Source organism: Pseudorasbora parva, chromosome 19, assembly GCF_024679245.1.
Source record: "Pseudorasbora parva isolate DD20220531a chromosome 19, ASM2467924v1, whole genome shotgun sequence".
Classification (NCBI taxonomy): Eukaryota; Metazoa; Chordata; class Actinopteri; order Cypriniformes; family Gobionidae; genus Pseudorasbora; species Pseudorasbora parva.
In genome coordinates, this window is record NC_090190.1 from 19,466,793 (window position 1) to 19,490,665 (window position 23,873).

Here is a 23,873-nt window from a genome sequence, read left to right on the forward strand (position 1 = left end):
AGCAAGTTTCATTTAAAAGTTTTTTTAAAGTTTTAAAAGTAAAAAGTTTTTTTTTTTCTATTCTCACTAAAAGCAAAAAACAAAATCAGAACAAAATAGATGTTTAAAATAGAACTATATGGGATTTTAGTAATGGCTTTTCCCAGTGGGCAGAGATATCCAGAAAATAAAACAAGTGACAGTGTGTCTTTTTGAATGTTGCTTGTGGCTGGATGCTGGTTAGGATTTCAAGGTGTAGATGGTTTGGACATGATGTTAGCCTTGACAAGCTTCAATTTATTTAGGACACAAATTGGGTGAATCCCACCAAAACATAGTCCAGTTCACATCTGACCCCAAAAGTAATAAATAAAGTAAAAATATTTTGCACCTAGAAAATTAAAGGTAAAGTATGTAGTTTCTGTGAACTACATACTTTACTGTTTCTAATTACAAAACTACAGCTAATTTTGCAAACGCCGCTTTTGAGCCTCCCAAAATCAAACATCATAAATCAGCTCTTAACTGTTGGGAAGGCATCTCTCAACAGGTATAGACTACATTCAATAAAATGTACAACATATACTTTTAGCTGTGTTGCTATGCAGTGGTATGACCTCTGCTGGCCCTGTCAAAAAAATTACATAAATAATAATAATAATAATAATAATAATATAAATTATATATCATTAAATCAATTAATGTGTGTCTGAACGTGTCTAAATGCAATTACTGTCTATTTCAGTATGTTACAAATATACAGTGCCTTGCAAAAGTATTCGGCCCCCTTGAACTTTGCAGTCTCTCAATGTGCAAACTGATAGAGACATACCCCAAGTGACTTACAGCTGTAATCGCAGCAAAAGGTGGCTCTACAAAGTATTAACTTAAGGGGGCCGAATAATTTTGAATGCCCAATTTTTCAGTTTTTGATTTGTTAAAAAAGTTTGAAATATCCAATACATTTCGTTCCACTTCATGATTGTATCCCACTTGTTGATTCTTCACAAAAAATTACAGTTTTATATCATGTTTGAAACCTGAAATGTGGCAAAAGGTCGAAAGTTCAAGGGGGCCGAATACTTCCAGGGGCACTGTATTTCCAGAAAGAATTTGGTTATTTTTTGTGAGGCTGAGCTGTATTTTCTATAAGTCATCATCTAAACGTCATCAGCAACATCAAACATCACAGCTCCATGGACCAGCAATAGAAAAATAGCTAGCCTTCCATTGATGCTGCTATTTTCCATTGGATCATAACTTTGACTGACGTGGGTCATCAGCTAATCACATTTTGATGATGTGATGGTGCGCTACCCACTGTTGTCATCAGCCGTTTGAACTTTTCACAGGTTGTGAGCGATCTATGTGATGTAGGATATGGCCGCTGCTGATGACGGACTGCATTCTAATGAGCTTTGATTCTGATCGATCCTGATGTCAAGCTGGTTATGTTTAGCCTGACGTGGTCATACTCAATTCTAGTCAGAATACGAGTCTGAAACTGCTCCATTGGGCTGTGATTATGGGGCGTGTTTCAACCCGAACCAGGAAAGACATCAATTGGATAGACCTACAACCAATCAGAGCAACGAAGCAACACATTGTCAAATGTCAACAGAGTTCAACTGCAGTGTGTTGCAAAGTCCACGTTTTTTTCCGTGGGTTGTTTTCTATGTCCGCGGGTTGAAGCAACTATTATGTGATATATAGACCCATGAGTGTGAATTTTAGCAGGTGTGGGATTACAAATTTATAAATTGTTATATCAAGGTTCCAATGTAATAGTATACAGACAGTTTGTTATGTACATAATGCTTTACAGTTTGGAGGTTTCAGGTTGACTACATTCTAAGGAGATCAAGCTAATCAGTCTTTTGTCTTTATGCACTTCCTGATCTATAAGCAACATTGTCAGAGTGATCACATTTGCATCTATTCGTCTGATTGGTACTGTTATGCTGATAGGATTTGGATTGGTGGTTTGATTGGCACTGTTATGCTGATAGGATTAGGACTGGTGACCTGGAAATGTATGGGGTGTGTCCCTTTTACCTAAACAACATGTGCATTCCTTTGTTTAGATTGTCTCCTCCTCTACTGTGTAAATCCCTCCCCCTGAAATGTGGATAAATTACAATGTATAATGTTTAGAATTAGACTTGGACGACTGCAGCAACAGTGTGTTTCTCAATAAAGAGGAACGCCTGCCCGAAAGATATACCCAAGCTCTCCTGGTCTTCACTTCTGAGTTTCCAACAGTTTTTGGTGCCGTGACCCGGATAGAGATCCTCACCTGAATCCAGCTCAACAAAGATTCTGACTTCGTTCCACCTGAATCCAGCTCAACAAAGATTCTGACCACGTTCCAGACTGAATCCAGCTCAGCAAAGATTCTGACTTTGTTCCACCTGAATCCAGCTCAACAAAGATTCTGACCACATTCCAGACTGAATCCAGCTCAGCAAAGATTCTGACTTCGTTCCAGACTGAATCCAGCTGAATTGTTCTGTACAACCAAGGGTTGGTGAGTCACTCTATCCAAAAGAACCATTAAGACCAGTACAAATTTGTTATCCTCTGCACAGCCAGAGAAGAGTTATCAGACAGCTGTAGGGTTTGATTAACTAAGTTATCCTCTAAAAAATGTGTTTTAGAGATGAAAGTTATCCTCTGTTTTCCAGGCAGGGAAGGTTAGCATCACAAGCTAATAGTTTGTAAGCCTCTGTTTCGGCAGGGAAGAATTGTTTGTAAGCCTCTGTTTCGGCAGGGAAGAATTGTTTATAAGCCTCTGTTTCAGGCAGGGAAGAATTGTTTATAAGCCTCTGTTTCAAGCAGGGAAGAATTGTTTATAAGCCTCTGTTTCAGGCAGGGAAGAATTGTTTATAAGCCTCTGTTTCAAGCAGGGAAGAATTGTTTTGCCTCTGTTTCTCAGGCAGGGAAGAATTGGTTTGCCTCTGTTCCAGACAGGGAAGAATTCGCATCACCAGCTAATAGTTGTTCAGCCTCTGTTTTTCAGCAGGGAAGATTAGCATTGCAGGCTAATATTTGTGTTGTCCGCTGTTTTACCAAGGAAGGTTAACAGTAGTTGATCTATGTTAACAAGTATACCCTCTGTTAACTAGAGTTTTAGTGTTTTGATTGTGTGGTTACAAAGAAACATGTTTAGAAAGAATGCTAGACTGTTCTCCACAATTGAAAAAGGTGGTCTTGCGACGCCTTTGTGGTCAGATAGTGAATTTAAGTCATTGTTAGGAGAGCACATGGACTCAATTGTGACTGAGTCAGTCAGATTGTATTTGACAAAGAAATATGAGATCCATCCAGACAAGACTTGGTCAATTGATGAATGTAAAAAAGTTTTAGGAGCATGTATTCGCAAGAACAATGTGAAAGGCATTATTTGTTGTCACAGAGAATTTGGTTTAGCGCTAGCTAGACAACAGCCTCAGCGTATCTCAGAGCTAGAGAAACAGAACAAAGATTTCAGTGCTAGGGTAGCATCTTTGACAAAGAAATTGAACCGCAACAAAGCTGCAGAGAAAACTGATGTGAATGAAGTTAGTCAGACTAAAAACACTTATCCTGACTTACAAACTTTGTTTGAAACAGATGTAGCTATCCAAACAGCAACTGATGTGCCTGTCGATTCAGTGAAGGTATGTGGTGCAAGGAAAAGATCTGGGATTGAAAGTGTTCCTCATAACTCTGTTGAACAAGTACAAACTGTAGCTAAAGGACTAGCACCTAAAGACATAGAAAGATTATCCCAGAGCTTACCCTCAGCACGCACACATTTTTCTGAATTTAGAAGGACATTGTTATGCAAAATGCGTCTCTACGACATGTCGTTAACAGAAGTCACGCAGCTGATGTCACAAATTCTAACTGAATCTGAATTCAACAGTTTTGAGTCTGCTGTTACTTCTGAACTACAACATGTCAGTAAAGGCGATATGAGAGAAGGTGTTTTGAAAATTCTAAAGAATATCATGGGACCCAAAGTAGACTGGTCCAAAATCACTAACTGTGTGCAAAGGAAAGAAGAAACTGTCAGCGAATACACTGAAAGATTTTGTCAGTCAGCTGTAACTTACAGTGGAATAGTTGATGACTCTGAATGTGTTTTAGATGACCAGGGAGCTTTTGTTCGCGTCTGGTCAGATGGTCTTTTAGCCGAGTACAGAAAAGCATTGCCATTCCTAGATCTAACTTGGTCTAACAATACTCTCAGAAGTAACCAAGAAAGGTTAGCTACATGGGAAAAAGATGCTGATGTTAAGGCAAAAGTTAGAGTAGCAGCAGCTACATTTAGCGCAAGAAATCAAGACAACAGATGTCTTAAGAGAGAAGGCAAATGCAACTACTGTGAAAAATCAGGTCACTTGGAGAAAGAGTGTAGGAAGAAGTTGCAAGATAGTAAAAGAAATACTATACATAATTCTGTTCCTTCTCAGCCAGCCTACAATCCTGAATTAGTTCCGCCAGGGTACACTGAAACTTTAGGACAGCTTGCTCAGGCTCTTCTAAAAGCACAAAATGAACAGGCAAAAAACTAATTGTTGGGGCTGTGAGTAGCTACCTTTCCCCTGTAATCCGTCACAATGACAATAACATTTTTGTGAATGGTAGCAAACAAGAGAAAGATATTGACTTTTTGCTTGATACAGGTGCAGAAATTACAGTTATTCCTACAAAATTGGCTGAAGGTTTAAACATTGATCCAGCCCTTCAGGCTTCATCAGGAATGGTGTTAGGACAGACTGTAAACGTAAGATGCCCTCATGCAGTGTCCGTACTAATGAATCAAGCAAAAGTCACTTCTGTCACCTCTTCTCGTTGGGGAAATTGGTTACCAACCCTCACAGCCCCGAACATTGATTTACAGCGTGCACCTGTCACGAACCCATCCTCATGTATGATGTCTGCAATGACTGAAGTTTTGTTAGAGGATGAAGGAGAAATGACTCACGATTGTGTTACGCTCACATACGCAGCTTCAAGTGAAATAGCAGAAACTCCCATTGAGAATGCAGAATTGGAGTTGTTTGTTGATGGTTCAATCATTGATAACCCCATAAAGGCAGTACAGAGTGCCAGAGAGAGTGTCGAGTCGTGTTGGCAGATGCCACCAGAAGGTGGACACACGATCATCCAAGATCAGTGGGTGATGATAAAGTCATTCAAAAACAAGCCCTTAGAGCCTAAGTGGCAAGTACCACATCAAGTGATGTTGATAACAGCAGCTGCAGTGTTGTGTCAGGGAAGGAAAGCTTGGACGCATGTGTCACACTGTAAAGTTGTTCCTCCACCGACAGGGATAGGTTAGGACACACGGACCAGTGAGGAGCCCAGGAAAGAACCGAATGCAACAGGCATCGGGGGCCAATCCTGCGGTGAAGATTCCCTCATAGGCTTTCCCCTACCCACTAGTCCATCCTTACCTCACTGTTCTTTAGGTGTCGCAGGAATTAAGACATAGGGAAAGAAGGAACAACAATAGCAGACTCAGATTGAACAGAGGAAACAACCCCAATGTTTGCAGTCTTTTAGAACAAATACTGCTCTGCTGTCTTTTGTTTTCTTTCTTACTCTGTGCAGATACCACTTGATGGCTGTCCCCAGATCGATACGCACCGACTTCCTTACCTGCGTATGAAGCCACAACCTCTAGAGGACAACTAGACTCACTACCGAGCCAATTGTCATGAAAAAAAATACACAACGCAGAGAATCACCTACGGGAACTTCAGTCATCTATCAACATGATCAAGATTGCCTTGCTACTAATCATCATGGACATCGCACAAAGTGTAGACTCCAGAAACAACATATTCTTAGAGCTTATGAATATGTCAAGAAATGCCATGTTTGCTGGAAAGAATGTCTGCATGCCACACTCACCTGCAGGAGAAGCAAGAATCCCATGGGTGGCATATGATGGGAGGAACTTCTGTCTACAACATCCTACCAGCCAATTCAATGGCAGGTGCACCCTGGTTTCTACATAATTCAGCTCCAACCACAAACCAGAAGATGGCTGCATTCAAGGACTCACTTATGCACAAACATGGTGGTCAAGTACTCTTGAACAAAATCCAACAAGACATTCTTGATCTTTAAGCAAAATTACATCAGATGACTGAAGATAATTCTTCATGGTTCGGAAACCTGTAAGGTTAACAAATGACTCACAAGGACTGTTCCAACCACAAAAGAACATTACCCGTAAGAACTACACGGACCCTAGTGGCATGTTTGTTTCTGTGTCAGCATGTCACTCGTCACTACAGACAATCAACACAGAGCAAGTGATATGTGCCTGTAACTTTTTCAAGTTACATGAATTGAAGATGGGGCTTATGCTAACAAACATAAGCTATAGAATGGACTTATAAAGGTTTAAATTTGTATTATGTGAGAGTTATTAGAACTCTCAAAGGGGGGACTGTGGGATTACAAATTTATAAATTGTTATATCAAGGTTCCAATGTAATAGTATACAGACAGTTTGTTATGTACATAATGCTTTACAGTTTGGAGGTTTCAGGTTGACTACATTCTAAGGAGATCAAGCTAATCAGTCTTTTGTCTTTATGCACTTCCTGATCTATAAGCAACATTGTCAGAGTGATCACATTTGCATCTATTCGTCTGATTGGTACTGTTATGCTGATAGGATTTGGATTGGTGGTTTGATTGGCACTGTTATGCTGATAGGATTAGGACTGGTGACCTGGAAATGTATGGGGTGTGTCCCTTTTACCTAAACAACATGTGCATTCCTTTGTTTAGATTGTCTCCTCCTCTACTGTGTAAATCCCTCCCCCTGAAATGTGGATAAATTACAATGTATAATGTTTAGAATTAGACTTGGACGACTGCAGCAACAGTGTGTTTCTCAATAAAGAGGAACGCCTGCCCGAAAGATATACCCAAGCTCTCCTGGTCTTCACTTCTGAGTTTCCAACACAGGCAACCTTGCCAAAATAACACACATTATACCCCCCAAACGCCATTTTTTTCCCCGGAGAACCCCCCGAGAATCTATTGTTTAGGGCTAGTAGTTGGCGGGTTTTGTTGTAAAAACTTGGCAACCCTGTCATGCGCGCTGGAATCAGGCTGGAATACGCGATCTTTGCCGGTGTTGTAAAAAAATAATAATAATTTAATGATACACAGAGTACTTACCCAACATGATCATCATTTCTGAGAGAAATTATGATGGTGAATCCATATACAAACAAGCTCTCCGTTTAGCATTCGAACAAATATAATCCAAGCCCCTTTGATGACATGCATGATTACGTTACTGTTTATCATCTGTCCGTCATCATCTAAAGCCCGCCCTGATGATTTCATTGGTCCGAACAGTTTCTGTTCGGGGATAATTACTCCTCTATGGAGCGAGGCCAGACCGAACTGCCCGACCTAAACATTTTGTGGGCGGGGCTAAGTTCAGCTGGCATCCAGGCTAGGTAACGTTAGCTGACAAGTTTCTTTTGATGGTCCGTGTTTTTGTTTGTTTAAGAGTATTTGTGCCAGTGAGTTGATTTTATTCAATTTCACCATTTGCCTAAATGGATGATGTGATTGCAGTTAAAATGGCTTTTTGTCTCATGTATCCTTTTATATCGCTTGCCCTGTTCCCAACGAGCACTTTGAAAGCGGGGTTCGTAACTGTAGTGCATACAGTTCATGATTGTATTTTGTATGTATCGGTGTGTGTGCGTTGATATTGCGGCGGCGTGGCGCAACGGCGTTGATCGTTAATGAAGGACCTGACTGAAACCCCACAGTACGCTACTGTTGCTATGTCACGAGGAAGTAATTGAGTAGGCTAATGACACTGTCTAAAGTGAACATGGGCGTCCCGTTTGAAGCGGTCTACACTGGACACAAAGTAAAAAATATAAACTGGAACATTTGTCTTTTTGCTTGCACTCCTGTACATGAAGCTGAATATTTTTTCCCCATGTAATGCGTCAGCCAGTCCCCTCTGGCTCTGTCTGCTACAGTAGAGACGCCCCAAACTCATGCTATTGGCTGAACTGATGATGATGCCATAAGGGCTCAATGTTTACACTTGGAGGGGAAAAAAGAACAAGGAATGGCGTACTTATAGTAGTCAATGAACAATAATGTGGGTTAAGAGAATATATTTAAACATTAAAAAAATATTCACTTATTTATGGTAATTTTAGGACAAATTTAGAAGGTTTGGATTATTTTTTAGTCAATTAAGCACATTTTCCAAATGCCTCCAGATATTGTACTTAACGTTTTTATTATGAGTTTTAAACTTTTCACATTTATATAATCTATACATGGTTTTAATTTAAAAAAAATCAGAATCATAGCAAAACAAGTTTGGTGGGAAATGTGCTTAATTCTCTTTCAAAAAACAATGAAAAATACAAAAAAGTAAGTGGTTTTAGAATATGCCTCGTCTTCTTAAAGCTAAATGATATTTCTTGGTTGAAATATGACCTTGACATGTTCTTGACAGATTTTGTAAGATTCACCCAATTATAGAAGCAAATCAGTAATCCAACCATTCTCAAATTAAAATGGTACAATAATCCTGAGATTCATTTCAAATCCAGCAACTGAAATCATACTTGATAAATGCGGATTGCTTATGGGCCACATGCAGTTTTGGAAACAAACACTTTTGCTAAATCAAATATACAATGTTTTGTTACATACATTGTTCGAGCATCTCTGTCTGGCTCTTTATTGGGGGTCTCTAGGCCTGTTTTCTTTCCCGTCTTTGAGTCCATCCCATCCTCCAGACGTGATAACTTGCTGCCATTATAGCGTTCTGTGCATTTTGGAGGCTGCGGTGGCGGGGGAGACTCGGAGAGGGGCTCTTGGTCCTCTCTAGAGAGCTCTCGCCACTGTTTCTGCACAAAAACATAAAAAACACACACACCATGAACACAAACACATTAAGTCTAGACCAGAGTCATGTTACCGGTGATTCTGTTTAAAGTACTCTGGTGATGACATGCCTGCACAGAGGAGTCTCCCATAATGTACTTGGCACCTTCCAGCACAGCCATGTATGAGAAACGCAGTTGGTCGGGGGTCTGAATCAAACCCATCCGATACTTCCTCATGTCTAAAAGAATCTTTTTGATGTCCACCTCCAATGGGTCTTTTCTCTTGTCCATCTGAACACATCAGTGATAGAAGAAAAGCAGTGGTTAATTAACTCTTGTCTCCCACTCAGACTTAAGACTAAGTCTGAGTGGGAGACAAAAAAAACACAATATTTATTCTAATGCAGAGTTCAGACTGCATGATTTTCAAACTCGTCAGATCACAGTTCTTTTCACACTGCATGACTATCTGTGGTAGCATTCAGTTGCTGCTGTGTTCAGACTGCATGATGGAGGTGACAGGAGGTTTCACATTGCATGACTGTACAAGAGGAAGAATCGCAGATAACTCTGTCCCATCCACAAACTACATTTATTACAACCAAACACGCGCGAGAAGTGACAAGAAACGACAATATTACGTGCGAGTTCTTAAAGGGATAGTTCACCCAAAAATGTTTATCTGCTTACTCAAGAACATCCAAGATGTAAATGTGTTTGTTTCTTCAGTAGAACACTCCCAAGTTTTAACTCAAACTGTTGCTCATATAATGCATGTCAATGGGGTCCATTGACATGCATTATCCTAGCAACAGTTTGTGTTAAAAATCTTAATTTGTGTTCTACTGAAGAAGAAGAAAAACACACCTATATCTTGGATGCCCTGGGGGTAACAGATAAACATCTAATTTAAATTTTTGGGTGACCTATCCCTTTAATGCAAGACTGGAATTGTTATTAAAAATTATAGACTGCAGAAAGCTTGCTATCCAAATTGTCTGTGTCTATTAAAATAAATATCTATTATAATACTGATATTCTGGTCTATAACTCCTCCCTGAACCTCCTGCTGCCCTGTTTCTTGCTCTCTCATTGGCTGTAGGTCATCAGGTCTAGATATTTAATAAGCCAAATATGTCACAGGCAATTCTCTCAGATTGCATCTATGATAATTAACCGTGTGATTGTCCCTCGCATTACATACAAGCACAGATTTGCCTATGATTTCGGGCATTTGTTGGCAAATTTGCAAAACTTCTGGCTAAAATCAGGTAGTGTTGTCACGATACCAAAATTATGACTTTGATACGATACTAGATTAAAATACCTCTATACCGATACTAAATCGATACCACATAAATGTTATAGAATAATATGACAACAGAACAAAACTATTATTTATTTTTTAACTAAAAAAAATCATTTGACCAGCATGTTCCTGCCCTGGTTTTTGACCATTCCCTCCTCTTATTGCTATAATGACTACATGCCAGTGTGAACATCCTTACAGAGATCACATTATCAATCATGTTATTATTCACTAACCTTTCACTTCTCAACAGGTTGGGATGACCAAAATTTTTTTCATGATACGAGTAATTTTAGATTTTTTCAATGTAATTTTATAATTATAATATACATTTTTAATTGTATCTTTATTCTTAAAAATAATCCCCAAAAAAATGCAAATTACAAACATTATGACAAAAACAGTGCTTTTTTTTTAGCTATAGGTCTATTCAACAGTAGCAAGTCAAGAAAGAAATTAAATGATCAAATATATAACTGCTTAGTCTTCACTATATAATTTAACTATACACTGATTCTTAATAAATATATTTTTGTTATTTAGCCAAGCATGTGGTGGTTCTCTATTTTTCATTGTTGTCTGAATAACATTAATCACAGAATATTATCAGGTCTGGCTTAAGACCTGCACGGATCTAATAACCTCAGCTGTATTCATTCAGTAAAGACATATCTGTGTTTACCTGAACACAGCAAAACTGAAAATTGCTTTGATGGTAGAATTTGCCATTAAGAAATAAAAAAATGTGATATTGTTGAAATCCTTTAGGCTCCGGGTTTTAGAGACTCAACTTACCAAGACAAGACAAGTGTCGACCAGAGAGAACGTTCCAGATCGCCCAATTCCTGCACTGCAGTGGACCACTGCTGGACCATGGTCCATCCCCAGTGAACAAGACTCTCTCACCTTAAACAGGAAATTCAAAAAGCTGGCTGGGGATTCTGGGACACCAAAATCAGGCCATGTGGTATAATGAAAGTGATAGATCTCTCTTCTCTCCCCTGTCTAAGTGGATAAAATGAATGATTAAAAAAAATAAAAAAAAGAACAGACAAATGTATAGGACATTAGTATTGCTAAAATCATAGATTTGCAAATCAAATTTGTATAGGAAGACATCAGATAGAAAGCATAAATGTGATTTTCAGTGGTCAATGTGAGAAACTTACATTTGCGTTCTGGAGTTCTAGCACTCTGATGGTGTAATATGACTTGATGTCCTCTGACACTAGTGTTACCACAAAGCGGGTGTCACGGAAGGACATCTCTCGTTCTTCTTGTGTCGGCCAATATTGTGCACACTTTTCCTGCATTAAAGGAATGTGTAGAAATATTTTAAAAAAAATAATATTTAGAACAAGTGGTAAAAACTCCAAGAAAATTTGAGGATCAGCTACAAATGCCCAAAATATGACTGTTTGAAAATATTTGAAAATTAGTGTTAACTGTCCAAAATTTGATTTTGCCAATAAGAGTTTCAGTTAAGGCAATGAAAAATAAAAATGTAAGATAAAGATACAAATCTAGTTCAAATGTATGTGTAAATCTTTGCATTCAAAAAGTAAAACAATATATAATTGACAAACATAATTTTTAAATGGATAAATGTTCTTTTTAAATCAATCAGTCACTGAATCATGTTATGAAATTACATTATGTATTGTTTTAGTTAAATTCTAGCTCTAGAAAATAATCTTAAAGTTAGACTAGATAAAATATCATTTAAAATAACTGTCATATGTTATTGTGAAATATACATATTTCCTGTCATGTTTAAAACACCACCAACCCACTTAAAATGCACACAGACTAATAGATTTTCTAATAAAGTGTTATATAAAATGCATCAATGTCATACATAAATAAACTGGCAATACAGCTGTAGCATCATTTATTCAGTATTTATTCATATTTTGATTGGACTAAATGTGTGTTTTTAGTTTATGTAGTTTACATAAAGTTATGTGTTTTTGCCATTTTTAAATATTTCTATTTAGCTTTCATTTATTTTTAATTTTTGTACTTCAACTTAAACTTCATTTTATTTTAGTTGGTTCTCAAGGCAACATTTCTTAATTGTTTAAATTTTTCATCTAATATTTATATTTTATTTTATGTTACTTTTAGTTTTAATAGTCTTAACATCACTGCATCTTCTACACATCTATTAGGTCATAGAGATACTACTTACACAGAATTGCTAAGGCTCTGCTCAGCTCTCTAATATGAATTAAAGGGATAGTTATTTTGTGTTAAGCAGAACAAAGCAATTCATACAGGTTTGGAACTGGGTGAACTAAGAGAAAGTTTTTACATTTAATGGTAGTGTGAACGAGTGGTGCTTTCAAAGAGAAAAGGTTTTGATCAGCGATGCTTACCGAGCCTTTCTCTATTACTCTGTTGAGCATGATAACGGCTTTGGTCTTCTGCTCCCAGATCATCAGCCAAAAGTGACCACAGGTGTTTCTCAGAGGACCCTGACAACAGAGAAACACACACAGAACGTTTGACAATAAGAAGGGATGGGCCACAACAATTGTCACCAGAATGTATCTCATGTAATAGCTCCATTAGAAATATGAACCCAACTTCATATTTTTTTTCAGTGATTTCCTAAGATGACATGAGTTGACTAGTCCCATAAATTAATATGTAAATGTGCTTCACACTTTTCCCTTAATAACAACAAAAAGGACTGTGGTGAGAAAACAATTAAGAAAGCATCTGATCATAGTGATGTGGGGCAATTATTTGCCAGATTGTGTGTTGGTCAGACAGGACCGATCCAAAACCGATACTGTACATATAATATTCTGTGTTATTGTTAAGCTCCAGTGCCCCACAAAAGGCTAAAAAACATTTTAAATCACCATCAATGATTTGTGCAATAAAGTCCAATAGTTTAACTTTAGTCACTCTCTATTCAGCTTTCAAACTGTGTGTCGCGTTCGGTTACGACAGTCAACACGATGAAACCCTCTCCAATAATATTCATTGTTCCTGTTATTATGCTTGATCTGTTGATAACGGTCTATGAATTCGCATTAAAATGACTCTTGTTGCCGTTTATTGCTGTAAATCGTGTTTCTTTCTACCGGGTGTCTATTAGATCACAACACTGGACTATATATTGTATTTTTCTTCACAAACAGCAACTAAAATGTTAAACTGTTAAAAGAAATGGCTTAATAAAATATTGCATAGATACACTACACGTTAATATATATTCCCTTTGTTTTTTTTTACTTCACAATGTGGACGTTGCGCTGCATGCTGTGAGTCCATGTTGCTTCAAGCGCATCATCCTGCGCCCGGGGTGCGCATATGCATTTTCTGCCGCTCTGTATTATATAATATTTTTTATTTTTTATTGTTTATACTTTTTACAAATTTTTATTGTGTTTAACTCACAAACGAGTGATTATCAGTTCAACACACTGAGATATAGAAATTCTACATATAATTTTTAAACAAAACTGCATTGGTATTGGACTGGTCTCGGTATCAACCGATACTCCAAATTTTTAATATTGGATAGGTTGTGAAAAAATTGGTATTGTGCATCCCTACCACCAACTACCCTAAATCGCACGTAGCCACGCACACGCTTTTCACAGATCGCGACAGTAGTTGCACGGATTATTGGGTTTGAATCATAGGTTTGAAGGATCAAAAATATGTAAGAATGCACATCCTGGATAGTATTCAGGTAAACACAGTTGGGTATGTCTTTAGTGAACGTATACAGAGTTGAGTGAGAAATTGTGTGTTACAATGAATTTAATCCGTGCAGCTCTTAAAGGGCCGGGCATTATATTCTGTGTGATTAATGTTTATAAAAAAAAAAATTTAAATTAAAAAAATCCCCCATGCTTGAAAATAAAGCACTGTTTTTGTCATTTTGGATTATTTAAACATAAAATAGATCAAATTAAATTAAATATATATATTGCAATGACATTTCATTAAAAATATATTAAATTACTTGTATAATGAAATTAGATTTTGGTATCGTGACAACACTTCTATAAAAAAAAAAGTATTTGCTGATATTCAGTTTTTTTTTGTTATGTTGGTTTACAAATGAGTACCTTTTAGTTTTACATTTTGTCAAGGGCTTGTTTACATTTATTATTGTATAGTACACCACTGAATGCCAAAGTTTATAAGAAAATGTGTAAAAAATTGTAATATTGAAATTATTGCAATAAATATTTTTTTCCCGAAGCTGTATATGCACACATATAACTAAATTAACGATCTCTTAAATATTTCCTAATTTCACTAAACGTTTTATTTTCATAATTTATTTGTATTTTTATGTCATGCTTGGCTAGATTCACCTAGAACTCGTTCACCTTCGGATGTGGAGTCGCGCGCGCTGTTACAAAAAATACGCTGCACACCGCCAGGCGAAATCAACAATAATAAAATAATGCATTGGCATAAAAAAGGAAATTTACTTTTGATACTTAAGTAGTTTTGAAAACAAATACTTCTGTATTTTTACTTAAGTAAAACTCTGTTTTTACAACTTTCACTTGTAACGGAGTAATATTTGACCAGTATAGTACTTTTACTCAAGTAATAGAGTTGTGTACTTCGTCCACCTCTAAGACAGTAACAATAGTAACAATGACGTTAATTTTACAATATCCATCTGAGTGCAATGATGAAATATTGGAAGAACTAGTTATTCAACCCGAACTCCCCTCGCAAGGATGACTTAAGCAGGACATTTCTCAGTGAAAAAGCTACTTAGTTTGAGGTACGTTATGAGATGTTGCAACTGTAATTCCTCACCATCAGCATTAACAAGAGTATGTCCATCAAAAAACCGATGTGTACGTTTCATATATATTGCTTTGCACATGTGGGAACTGTATCAATAACAGCGCATATATTAGCTGAGCACTAATGTGAATGACTGATGTAACTAACGTTTGCAAAGCAAATTTTGCTCCATCTTTTATCTTTACTCCATGCAAGAATAACAGACAATCTGTTTTAATAGACAGTTTTAGGTAATAGTGGCCCACAGCTGACTAGCAAAGTGTTTCAGTAAGAGAGTAATAATGCAAGTTAGCAAGAATTGCTAACAATATATACACAATATAACACAATATATACACAATATAACAATTTCTACATATTTTAAACACCCGGTAGAAAAATATACATCAATAATTACTCATACTTACAGGTTGTAATTCTGAGGAGCAAGCTGGTCCAAATAAACTGAGTACTGACCCATCTTACAAGAGCAAGCATTTTGTAAATCCCGCGTTAACCCCTTGCAAATGTATTCTCTAATGACATGAGCCGTAACGCAGTAGGATTTGAAATACAAGTGATTCCCATAGTTGATTCAGAGTCCAATTTTTCTTTTGGGAGACAGTAACTTTATTTATCGTGCACTTTCAACTTTGCAGAATGTTTACATTCACTAACAACTACATTACACACTGCTTGAAAGAGAATACTCAAGCTACTACTACTGACATCTCAAACTAATGTCAAATGTGCCTTTCTAAGATAGAAAACATGTAGCCTAACATTATAAATATGGCAGCCTGAGATTGCACTACAAACTGTGCTGAAGATACGTCAAAATCAAGCAATTTCTTTATTTGAAAAAATATCGCTTGTTAGAACATGCAGAAACTCCTAAATACATTTCTTTATTAAGATATTTATTTTGATATTTATAAGGAAAGTGACTGGAATTTTTAAAAAAATGTTTTTAAAAAAAATGAAGTGTGTTATCATATTCTGAAAATAAAATAGTTTAAAACCACAATTAACAGCCTGGTTTCTATAACTTTCACTTAGAAGCAAAAATATGCCTATAAATTAAAATAAATAAATAAAGATGACATTTATCATGATCATTATTGAGAAAGACAGATGAAAATTTTATTAAGAAATTACAACAGAAACATTATTTCACTGTAGCATATACTTCAGGAAATAATAAGAATACAGTTTTTTAAAACACCCAGAAACTCAAAGGTCTTCATTACAATCTGCCAAAATAAAGTTCATTCTAACTTGAAGAAATTATGAAAGAAATTGCACAGTAAAATGTAATTCCTGAAGTAAATAATAATTTATAATAATAATAATAATAATAATAATAATAATAATAATAAGGAAATCTATCAAAACATTATTTCAAAGCAATATCACATAAGTTAATTTGTTTTAATTTAAACAGTAAAATTAACTAAATTGTTAGTTTTATAAACTGATTTAATTACCACCATTTTTTAAGGCTTAATTGTATTTGTCCTTACAATGTTTTTATATTTTCTGTACTCCTGACAGTAAAATAAGCCTCAAAAAAACCTGATATACCTTAAGACAGAATCTTTAAAATACTGATACAGATTTTTGGTCACACCGCCCAGCACTAATCTCTAGTAGATAGCTATGCAAAATCATGTAATGCAAAAAGTCTGGCTAACCTACACGTGTTAAAAAATATAAAAACAAAACCAAATTTCATATGGCTGACTAATGTATTTTTGAGCCTGTGACCTTCAAAATTCTACCCACACAACTTGGTTGGTAATAGGCAGCGTAACACCTACCACCTGCCTACATCATCCTGTAGTAACATCAATGTAAAGCAACTGCCAGTGGAGTGAAGGTAGCCAATGGTGTTGAATCTAGAGGAGTAACACAGGTTTTAACTAAGAACTGCTATTATGTGCCTGAGCAAAGCTATTTAAAATCACCACAGGTTTCTCCAGAGGTCTTCCCTGCAATAAGTCTACTGAAAATAACTTTAGACAAAACGCACCTGCTTCAACACCAAAACAAAAGCTTTCTTATATTGAAAACTAGGGCTGCACAATTAATTTTTAAAAGATTGCAATCTCAATCAGGGTATAAGCAGGAGTCCTGAAGTTAATTTCAATACCTTTTTAAGACTTTTTAAAGACCTTCTCAAAATATTTTAAGACCTCATCGCACTTTTAAGTTCTAATCGGCAACAAACCTTTAATAAACAGTTGTAGTCGAATGTAAACTTAAAATCTCTATCATAGGAAAATTTTGTATTGTTTATATTGCTTATCTGTTTTACAACGTATGGTGGGCGACACATTACCTAACTGCGCATTTCGCCAAATACATGACGTCACCCGTAGACTGCGCTCTGCAGGGATGGAAATTAACTTTTTTTAAAGTCTACCACTCCATTTTTTTACCAGCCACTTTTTTGTTTTTAACAAATTAATACTACAAGCTCTACAATACTTAAGCAGTTTATTTAATCTCAAGTCTCAATGAAATACTGACATTTTCACGATGATTTGTGGTCTTTTATGGCTTCCAGTTTTATGGTTTTTAGTCCCAAGAATGAAACTATTCGTTCTGGCATCTTTGAAGCGTGTTGACAACACACCGAGCAGAACATTGTCAGAATGGGATGCACCGAAATCAAAATTCTTGGCCGAAACAAAAAAAGAAGAAACAAAAGCCGAAAACCGAAAAAATAAAATTCAAACTAGAATGTTTATCTCGACCTCACTCATGTGTACATTAAATAATAATGTACAGGCCTACTGGCCTGCAGAAAGGTACAGAAATTGAATGAAGTAATCAAATGTAAAATAAATGCATATTTAACTGTTTAAATGAAAGATTAATCCTTATTAAACTTACAAAAGCTATTCAATCAAGAGCATTGTTTAATGTCAAACTAAATATAAGGACATCACTCAGGCAGCAGTAAAGGCTACTGCACCTTTAAGACCTGAGGCAGGGATATGCTCGTCTTTCTCGACTGTGCATACTATACAGTTCACTTAAGGCATATTCAGACTATGTCTGCTAGGATACTCATCAAGATGGACATGTTGACATACTTCTTGTGTGAGTTTGTCCTTTTAAGCGCAAGACTTGAAAGAAAACTAAATATTTGCGCGCTGTGAGACTCACGCGCGCTCTCGGATGATGCGCAGCGTCAGTTCCCTTTCGAGAGAGGTTCCTCGTATTACGTATGGGAAAAACTCCTTTTCTCGAGAATGTGAAGCAAAACCTCTCCGCCTTCTCTGCCGTTCCAGCTACGCCATCCGGCGTTATATATCCTTTAAACTGTGTCTATGTCGAGCGTCTAACGGCATTAGAACCACCACGTCTTGATAAGGTACATAAAATCGCTAGGGCAGCCGAGATCAGACTCTCTTCACTGCATGGCTAAGCATCTCCTTTTATGGGCAGAGCACAATCTGAGCTCCCTAAGGGCGGCTTACGTGCCAGGTATTCTGAATCAGGGTCCGGACATGTTATCCAGAGGACCCATGTCCCCAGGGGGATGGTCCCTTTACCCGCAAACGATTCAGCTCACACAGCACACGCTGCCCAATATTTTTTCTGCAAACGCAGGGATGCCCTGGCCCATGTTGGCCCAGACTCCCTCTATATGCTCCCTCCGATCGCGATCCAGCTGCAAGCCTGTGCTTTTTAATAGCCCCACTTTGGAAGAACCGCACATGGTTCTCCAAACTGTTTCAGCTGTCAGACACAGCCCCATGGCCTATTCCGCCAACGAAAGGGAAGATCTGGCATCCCAATCCCGAGCTGTGGGCCCTCCACGTATGGCCCATCAACGGTATCCGGGAACCTCTCTGACAAGTTATGAACACTATTTCGGAAGCTAGAGCCCCTGCTATCTGGCAGCTCTGCTTTGAAGTGGTCAGTGGTTTTCTAACCAGTGTGCTACGCGAAACATCGACGCACACTCATGCGAACTGGCGGAACTGCTCGCTTTCTCCAAGAGCTAATGGACGCGGGTCGTCCCCCCTCCATACTCGGGGTGTGTGTCTCCGCCATAGCAGCTAGCCACGCTCCGATCGCGGCACATTCACTAGGGAAAAGTGATCTTATTGTGTGTTTTCTTAAAGGGGCCAGGAGATTCAGCCCGCCTTGCCCCTACCTCGGTCCCTATTTGGGACCTCGCCATGGTTTTGGAGGCCGTGAAGGGTTCCCCCTCCTAACCACTTCAGACCACGAGCTTGAAGCACATATCACTCAAAACCGTTTTTCTGCTGGCTGTGGCCTCGGTTAAGCGAGTGGGTGGCTTACCTGCACTCTCCGTGAGCCCTTCCTGTCTTGAGTTTGGGTCCAGCAACTTCAAGGTTGTGCTCAAACCGAGGCATGGTTTTATGCTGAAAGTGCTATCAACCCCTTCAGTATGCAGGTCTTTTCACTGCTTAACCCGCGTCTCAGAGAGAATAAGACGCAAACCTATTCTGCCCAGTCAGAGCATTGAGATTGTATCTAGAGCGCTCCGCCCCCTTCAGGCAGTCGGATCAGCTCTTCATTGCTTCGGTGGCCGCACTAAAGTTTGTGCTGTCATGAAACAGACTCTCACACTGGATAGTGGATGCAGTCCCACTAGCATATAGGTCTAGGACCTAACCTGTCCTACAGGCATTCAAGCCCACTCCTCTAGAGGCATGGCCTCATCTTGGGCTTGGTCGTGTGGCATTTCTTTGGAAGATATCTGTGCGGCGGCAGGCTGGGCCTCTCCGTCCACTTTTATCAGATTCTACAAGTTGGAGGTTCCAGCTCTACAAGCAGGGCTTCTCTCCATCTAGGCTCTTTCTAGACCCTGACAAACAGATTGCCTTATGTTTTGGCCTGTACACATTAGCCCTCAAGCACTTATTCATTCATCATAAGATCCGACTATGTCCGATCAGCTGTTCAAACGAACCGACTCTTCCGGTTCTTCATTCCCCTTATAAGCCGCCTCTGTCGGTCTATCGGGGGTTTATTAACATGTGCTTTGGGTATACTGGGTCAGTCAGCACACACGGCGCTTTACATTGTGTTCCCATACGTAATACGAGGAACCTCTCTCGAAAGGGAACGTACTCGGTTACTTTCGTAACCTCGGTTCCCTGAGAGAGAGGAACGAGTATTACGTTCCGTGCCGTGTTTATGCTTCTCAGGTATCGCTTCAGTCGATCTTAAAACCTATGGCGAATTAGGGTCTTATATAGCCTCCTGTATGCAAATATAAGCACCTTTTTCGGCGGGCTTCTGGAACGCCCCCCATTGGTTCGTTCCTCTCAGCCGCCTCACCATAGGTTCCTGCAGTTGCCGCGGCCCGGCCAATCAGAGCGCTCCTTGCGCTGGGCTATGGCCGTGCAGCTCACTGCGCTTTACATAGATACCTTTATTAATAAAATTTTGCTTCACATTCTCGAGAAAAGGAGTTTTTCCCATACGTAATACTCGTTCCTCTCTCTCAGGGAACCGAGGTTACGAAAGAAACCGAGTACGATCTTCTCTCAACGCGCGCGAGTCTCACAGCGTGTCTTCACGCGAGTGATGACGGAGAAAACGACTGATTATATGCGCACATACGGCAGCACTGGCATGCATTGAACAAAGTTTACAAAGAGGTGAAACAGCTCGGTAGGTGAAGCGAGTTTACCCGCCACAACTCTAAATCAGCCGCATTTGGCTGGTGGCAGTGCTTATTTCCATCCGTGGCGCGCGCGCTCCGAGCCGATCTCAGACTGAGCGCCCCGTTGTTTTTTAATACTTATGGGGATGAAAATAAATATATTCATAAATACTTTTTGGAGTCAAACTCTTTTGACAAAGCTTGAACAAAATACTTTCAAAATTTAAGACTTTTTAATACTTTATAAGGGTCTAAATTTTCCCAAAATTGATTTATCACCTTTTAAGAATTTTCAAGACCCCGCGGATACCCTGTCAATACTAGGGCTGTCAAAGAATATTCTAAATTCGAATATATATATATAGAGAGATATATATATCTCTCTATATATATAGAGAGATATATAGATATATAGAGAAAGAGATTTTAACTCCATAATCTAAAAAGCCATGTCTGGAAGTACATTGGATTTTGGTCGGTAGGAGTTAAAATAGTTGAGTCGCGAGATAAAGTTTTATGCAAGCTATGTAAAATACAGTTAGCATACCATGCCTCATGTTATTTAACGTTAAATAGAAACATTACTAAAATGTAGGCTAACGTTACTGTACTGACTGAAGAGATATTGCATGAATAAAGGATAAATGCACTACTTCCACTGGTGTGATTATTTACCATGTCAAGGAAAAAGCTCCATGTTTAGCACAGCACAGCTCTCTCGGAGCGTTCAATATGCTGTAAAACTTAAATTAATATTAATAATATTTGTTTCAATCACTGAATGAAGCCTGCTATATTTGGGACAAGAGTCGCGAGTCTCGCGACCTTAAATTGCTTGCACAAAACTCTTGATCAGCACTCAAAGTTTGTTCATTTAAACCGTTATCCGCAGTGAGGGCGAGAGAGAGAGAGAGGGGTCTGCGCTCTGCGGTCTTGGCCATTAGTTAATTTATATATAATAATATATTTATATATAATAATAAATATATAATTTATAATAACAATCTACTGGTTTTTGTGTAAGTAATACGTTGTCAAATATGTACAAACTTAAATAGACAAACTATATGAGTAGTTAATGTCTCTTTGTATTAATTTGTCCTGTTATTGACGTAATGCGCGTCATTGACAAAATGCGCACCTAGATGTTCGAATAGTTTGAATATTCGTGTTTGTTTTAGAGGGAATATTCGAACGTCATTTTTGAGCAGTTTTCACAGCCCTACACAATACAGATCTCAACACAATCACCCACACAATCTTATTCCTAAATGACAATGATTCTCCTGTCTATTAAACCTGACAAAAACACACCTGAACATCCAGATGTGCGTTGACACTGTCGCCGACCCAGAGAAAGCAGTTGTCATTTATGGGTAATAAACATCTTTTCAACCACACAGTATCATTATTTTACAAGTGTTAAGGGACAAAAAACAAAAACAGAAAAAGAGCAAATCATATATATATATATATATATATATATATATATATATATATATATATATATATATATATATATATATATATATATATATATATATATATATATATATATATATATATATATATATATATATATATATATATATATATATATATATATATATATATAAATATATAAATTATATATAGGTTGTATAGGTACTGGTGCTATATTAGTCCATATTAGTTCTATACTAGTCCCCAACCCTAGTCCTTTTAATTAACATGTTTAGATTTTATAAAATTAGTCCAAATATATTTTTCAAGAATTATTACTTTTTGTAATTGTAATTTTTGTAACTATCCACTCACCTACACTCACCTAGTTTATATATATATATATATATATATATATATATATATATATATATATATATATATATATATATATATATATATATATATATATATATATATATATATATATATATATATATATAAATTTATTAGTGTGTACCTTGTAGATTCAGGATTGAGTTTAACCAATAGAGTGACCATGAGTTCCACAAACACAGCTGTATAGATATTCTATACTGATGCAGAAATATATGAATTATACATTTATAGCCCTTTTATTTTTCCAGTTTGATGTGATTGTTTCATTTATTTACTAAATTGAATAAATACTAGGGCTGTCAAAATAAAATATTTAATCGTGATTATCGCATGATTGTAAGGGAGTTTTTAGACTGGTAGTTTAGTTCAGAACAAGGCACAGTGCGTATGAAAAATTGGTAATGTGAATTGGTTATGCAGACCTGGGAGCGCACCAGTGCCACACCATACCTCTGCTGCGTTCCAGTTCGTTTTTATCATGCCCTTCTCGGAAACTTCCCTCCGTCTTGTTCACTCAGATGTGAGTCATTGCTTGCGTTGCATAAGTGCCCACTACTGGCAGAAACTATGCAATGAACAGAACTGGAATGCCCTAAGCCCTTGAACACTTGGAATCCACTATGGAGTTGATTTTTTCCTTTACGAAATAGTTTAATGCAGCATTCTATATGTATATGGATGTGTCTGGGTTGTTTTAAATGTTTTAAAAATATCATAGAGTTGTTTCTGGTGGGGTAAATTAAACGTGATATGTGGTGACGTCACAATCGTCTTGCATTGTGGTATTTGAAGCTACCTGAAGTGTACATATGAAGTAGACTCGCTCACTGGGTCAAAATCGAGGGAGCAAGGGTCTATAAACTTCCCTTGTCCACTTCACGAAGTGGAACGCACTTCAAAATGGCGGCGGGGATTCCCCCAAGGGGAAGTGTTTAGGGAAGTTCACAAGTGCGTGTATTAAAGTGGAGTGGAATGCAGCACTAGAGGAGGTCCATATTCCACGAGTGGAAATATAGTGCGGCCCCTTTAAGAGATGTGCGTTCCCTATTGAACTGCCGGTATTTTGTGTGTGTGTGTGCGCCAAACTGTGCTGCGATTCACGTGAACAGTGAGAAACACGGACTCGGGACTGCTCGTTCAGAAAAGTAACCTGCTTATTCGTTTTAGCCGATTTGAATGTATTTAGTTCAATAAAACATGTACTGTAAGTGGTGATGGTTTTAATGGTTTACCTAGGATATGAGTGAGTGAGCTTGCAGTCTATTCACGCATTGCTCTCGGACTTGGACTGCAGAGAATGTGATCGCCGTAAAAATACACTTTTCTTTCTACCTGGAGTCTAATTTAAGCTAAACAGAAAATATGGTAGCTTATGTAGGCTCTAACTGGACAAGTTTCAGAGTAATGTTAAACCTTTTCTTTCCCTATTAATGTTTGCTGCTGCATCTTTTAC

The 23,873-nt window shown here is 37.7% G+C and overlaps 1 protein-coding gene across 3 annotated transcripts in view; it reads right to left on the reverse strand.

Moving 5' to 3' along the window:
* The window catches only part of ptpn2b (protein tyrosine phosphatase non-receptor type 2b), a 50,304-nt gene that overhangs the window by 9,390 nt on the left and 17,041 nt on the right, over positions 1-23,873 (reverse strand). For all 3 annotated transcript variants that reach the window (XM_067425001.1, XM_067425000.1, XM_067425004.1), the window contains exons 4-8: positions 12,552-12,650; positions 11,343-11,480; positions 10,969-11,178; positions 8,994-9,155; positions 8,689-8,885 (exon numbers count right to left, since the gene is read on the reverse strand). In XM_067425001.1, coding sequence (XP_067281102.1) covers positions 8,689-8,885; positions 8,994-9,155; positions 10,969-11,178; positions 11,343-11,480; positions 12,552-12,650 — 806 coding nt within the window. The remainder of the gene's footprint in view (positions 1-8,688; positions 8,886-8,993; positions 9,156-10,968; positions 11,179-11,342; positions 11,481-12,551; positions 12,651-23,873) is intronic.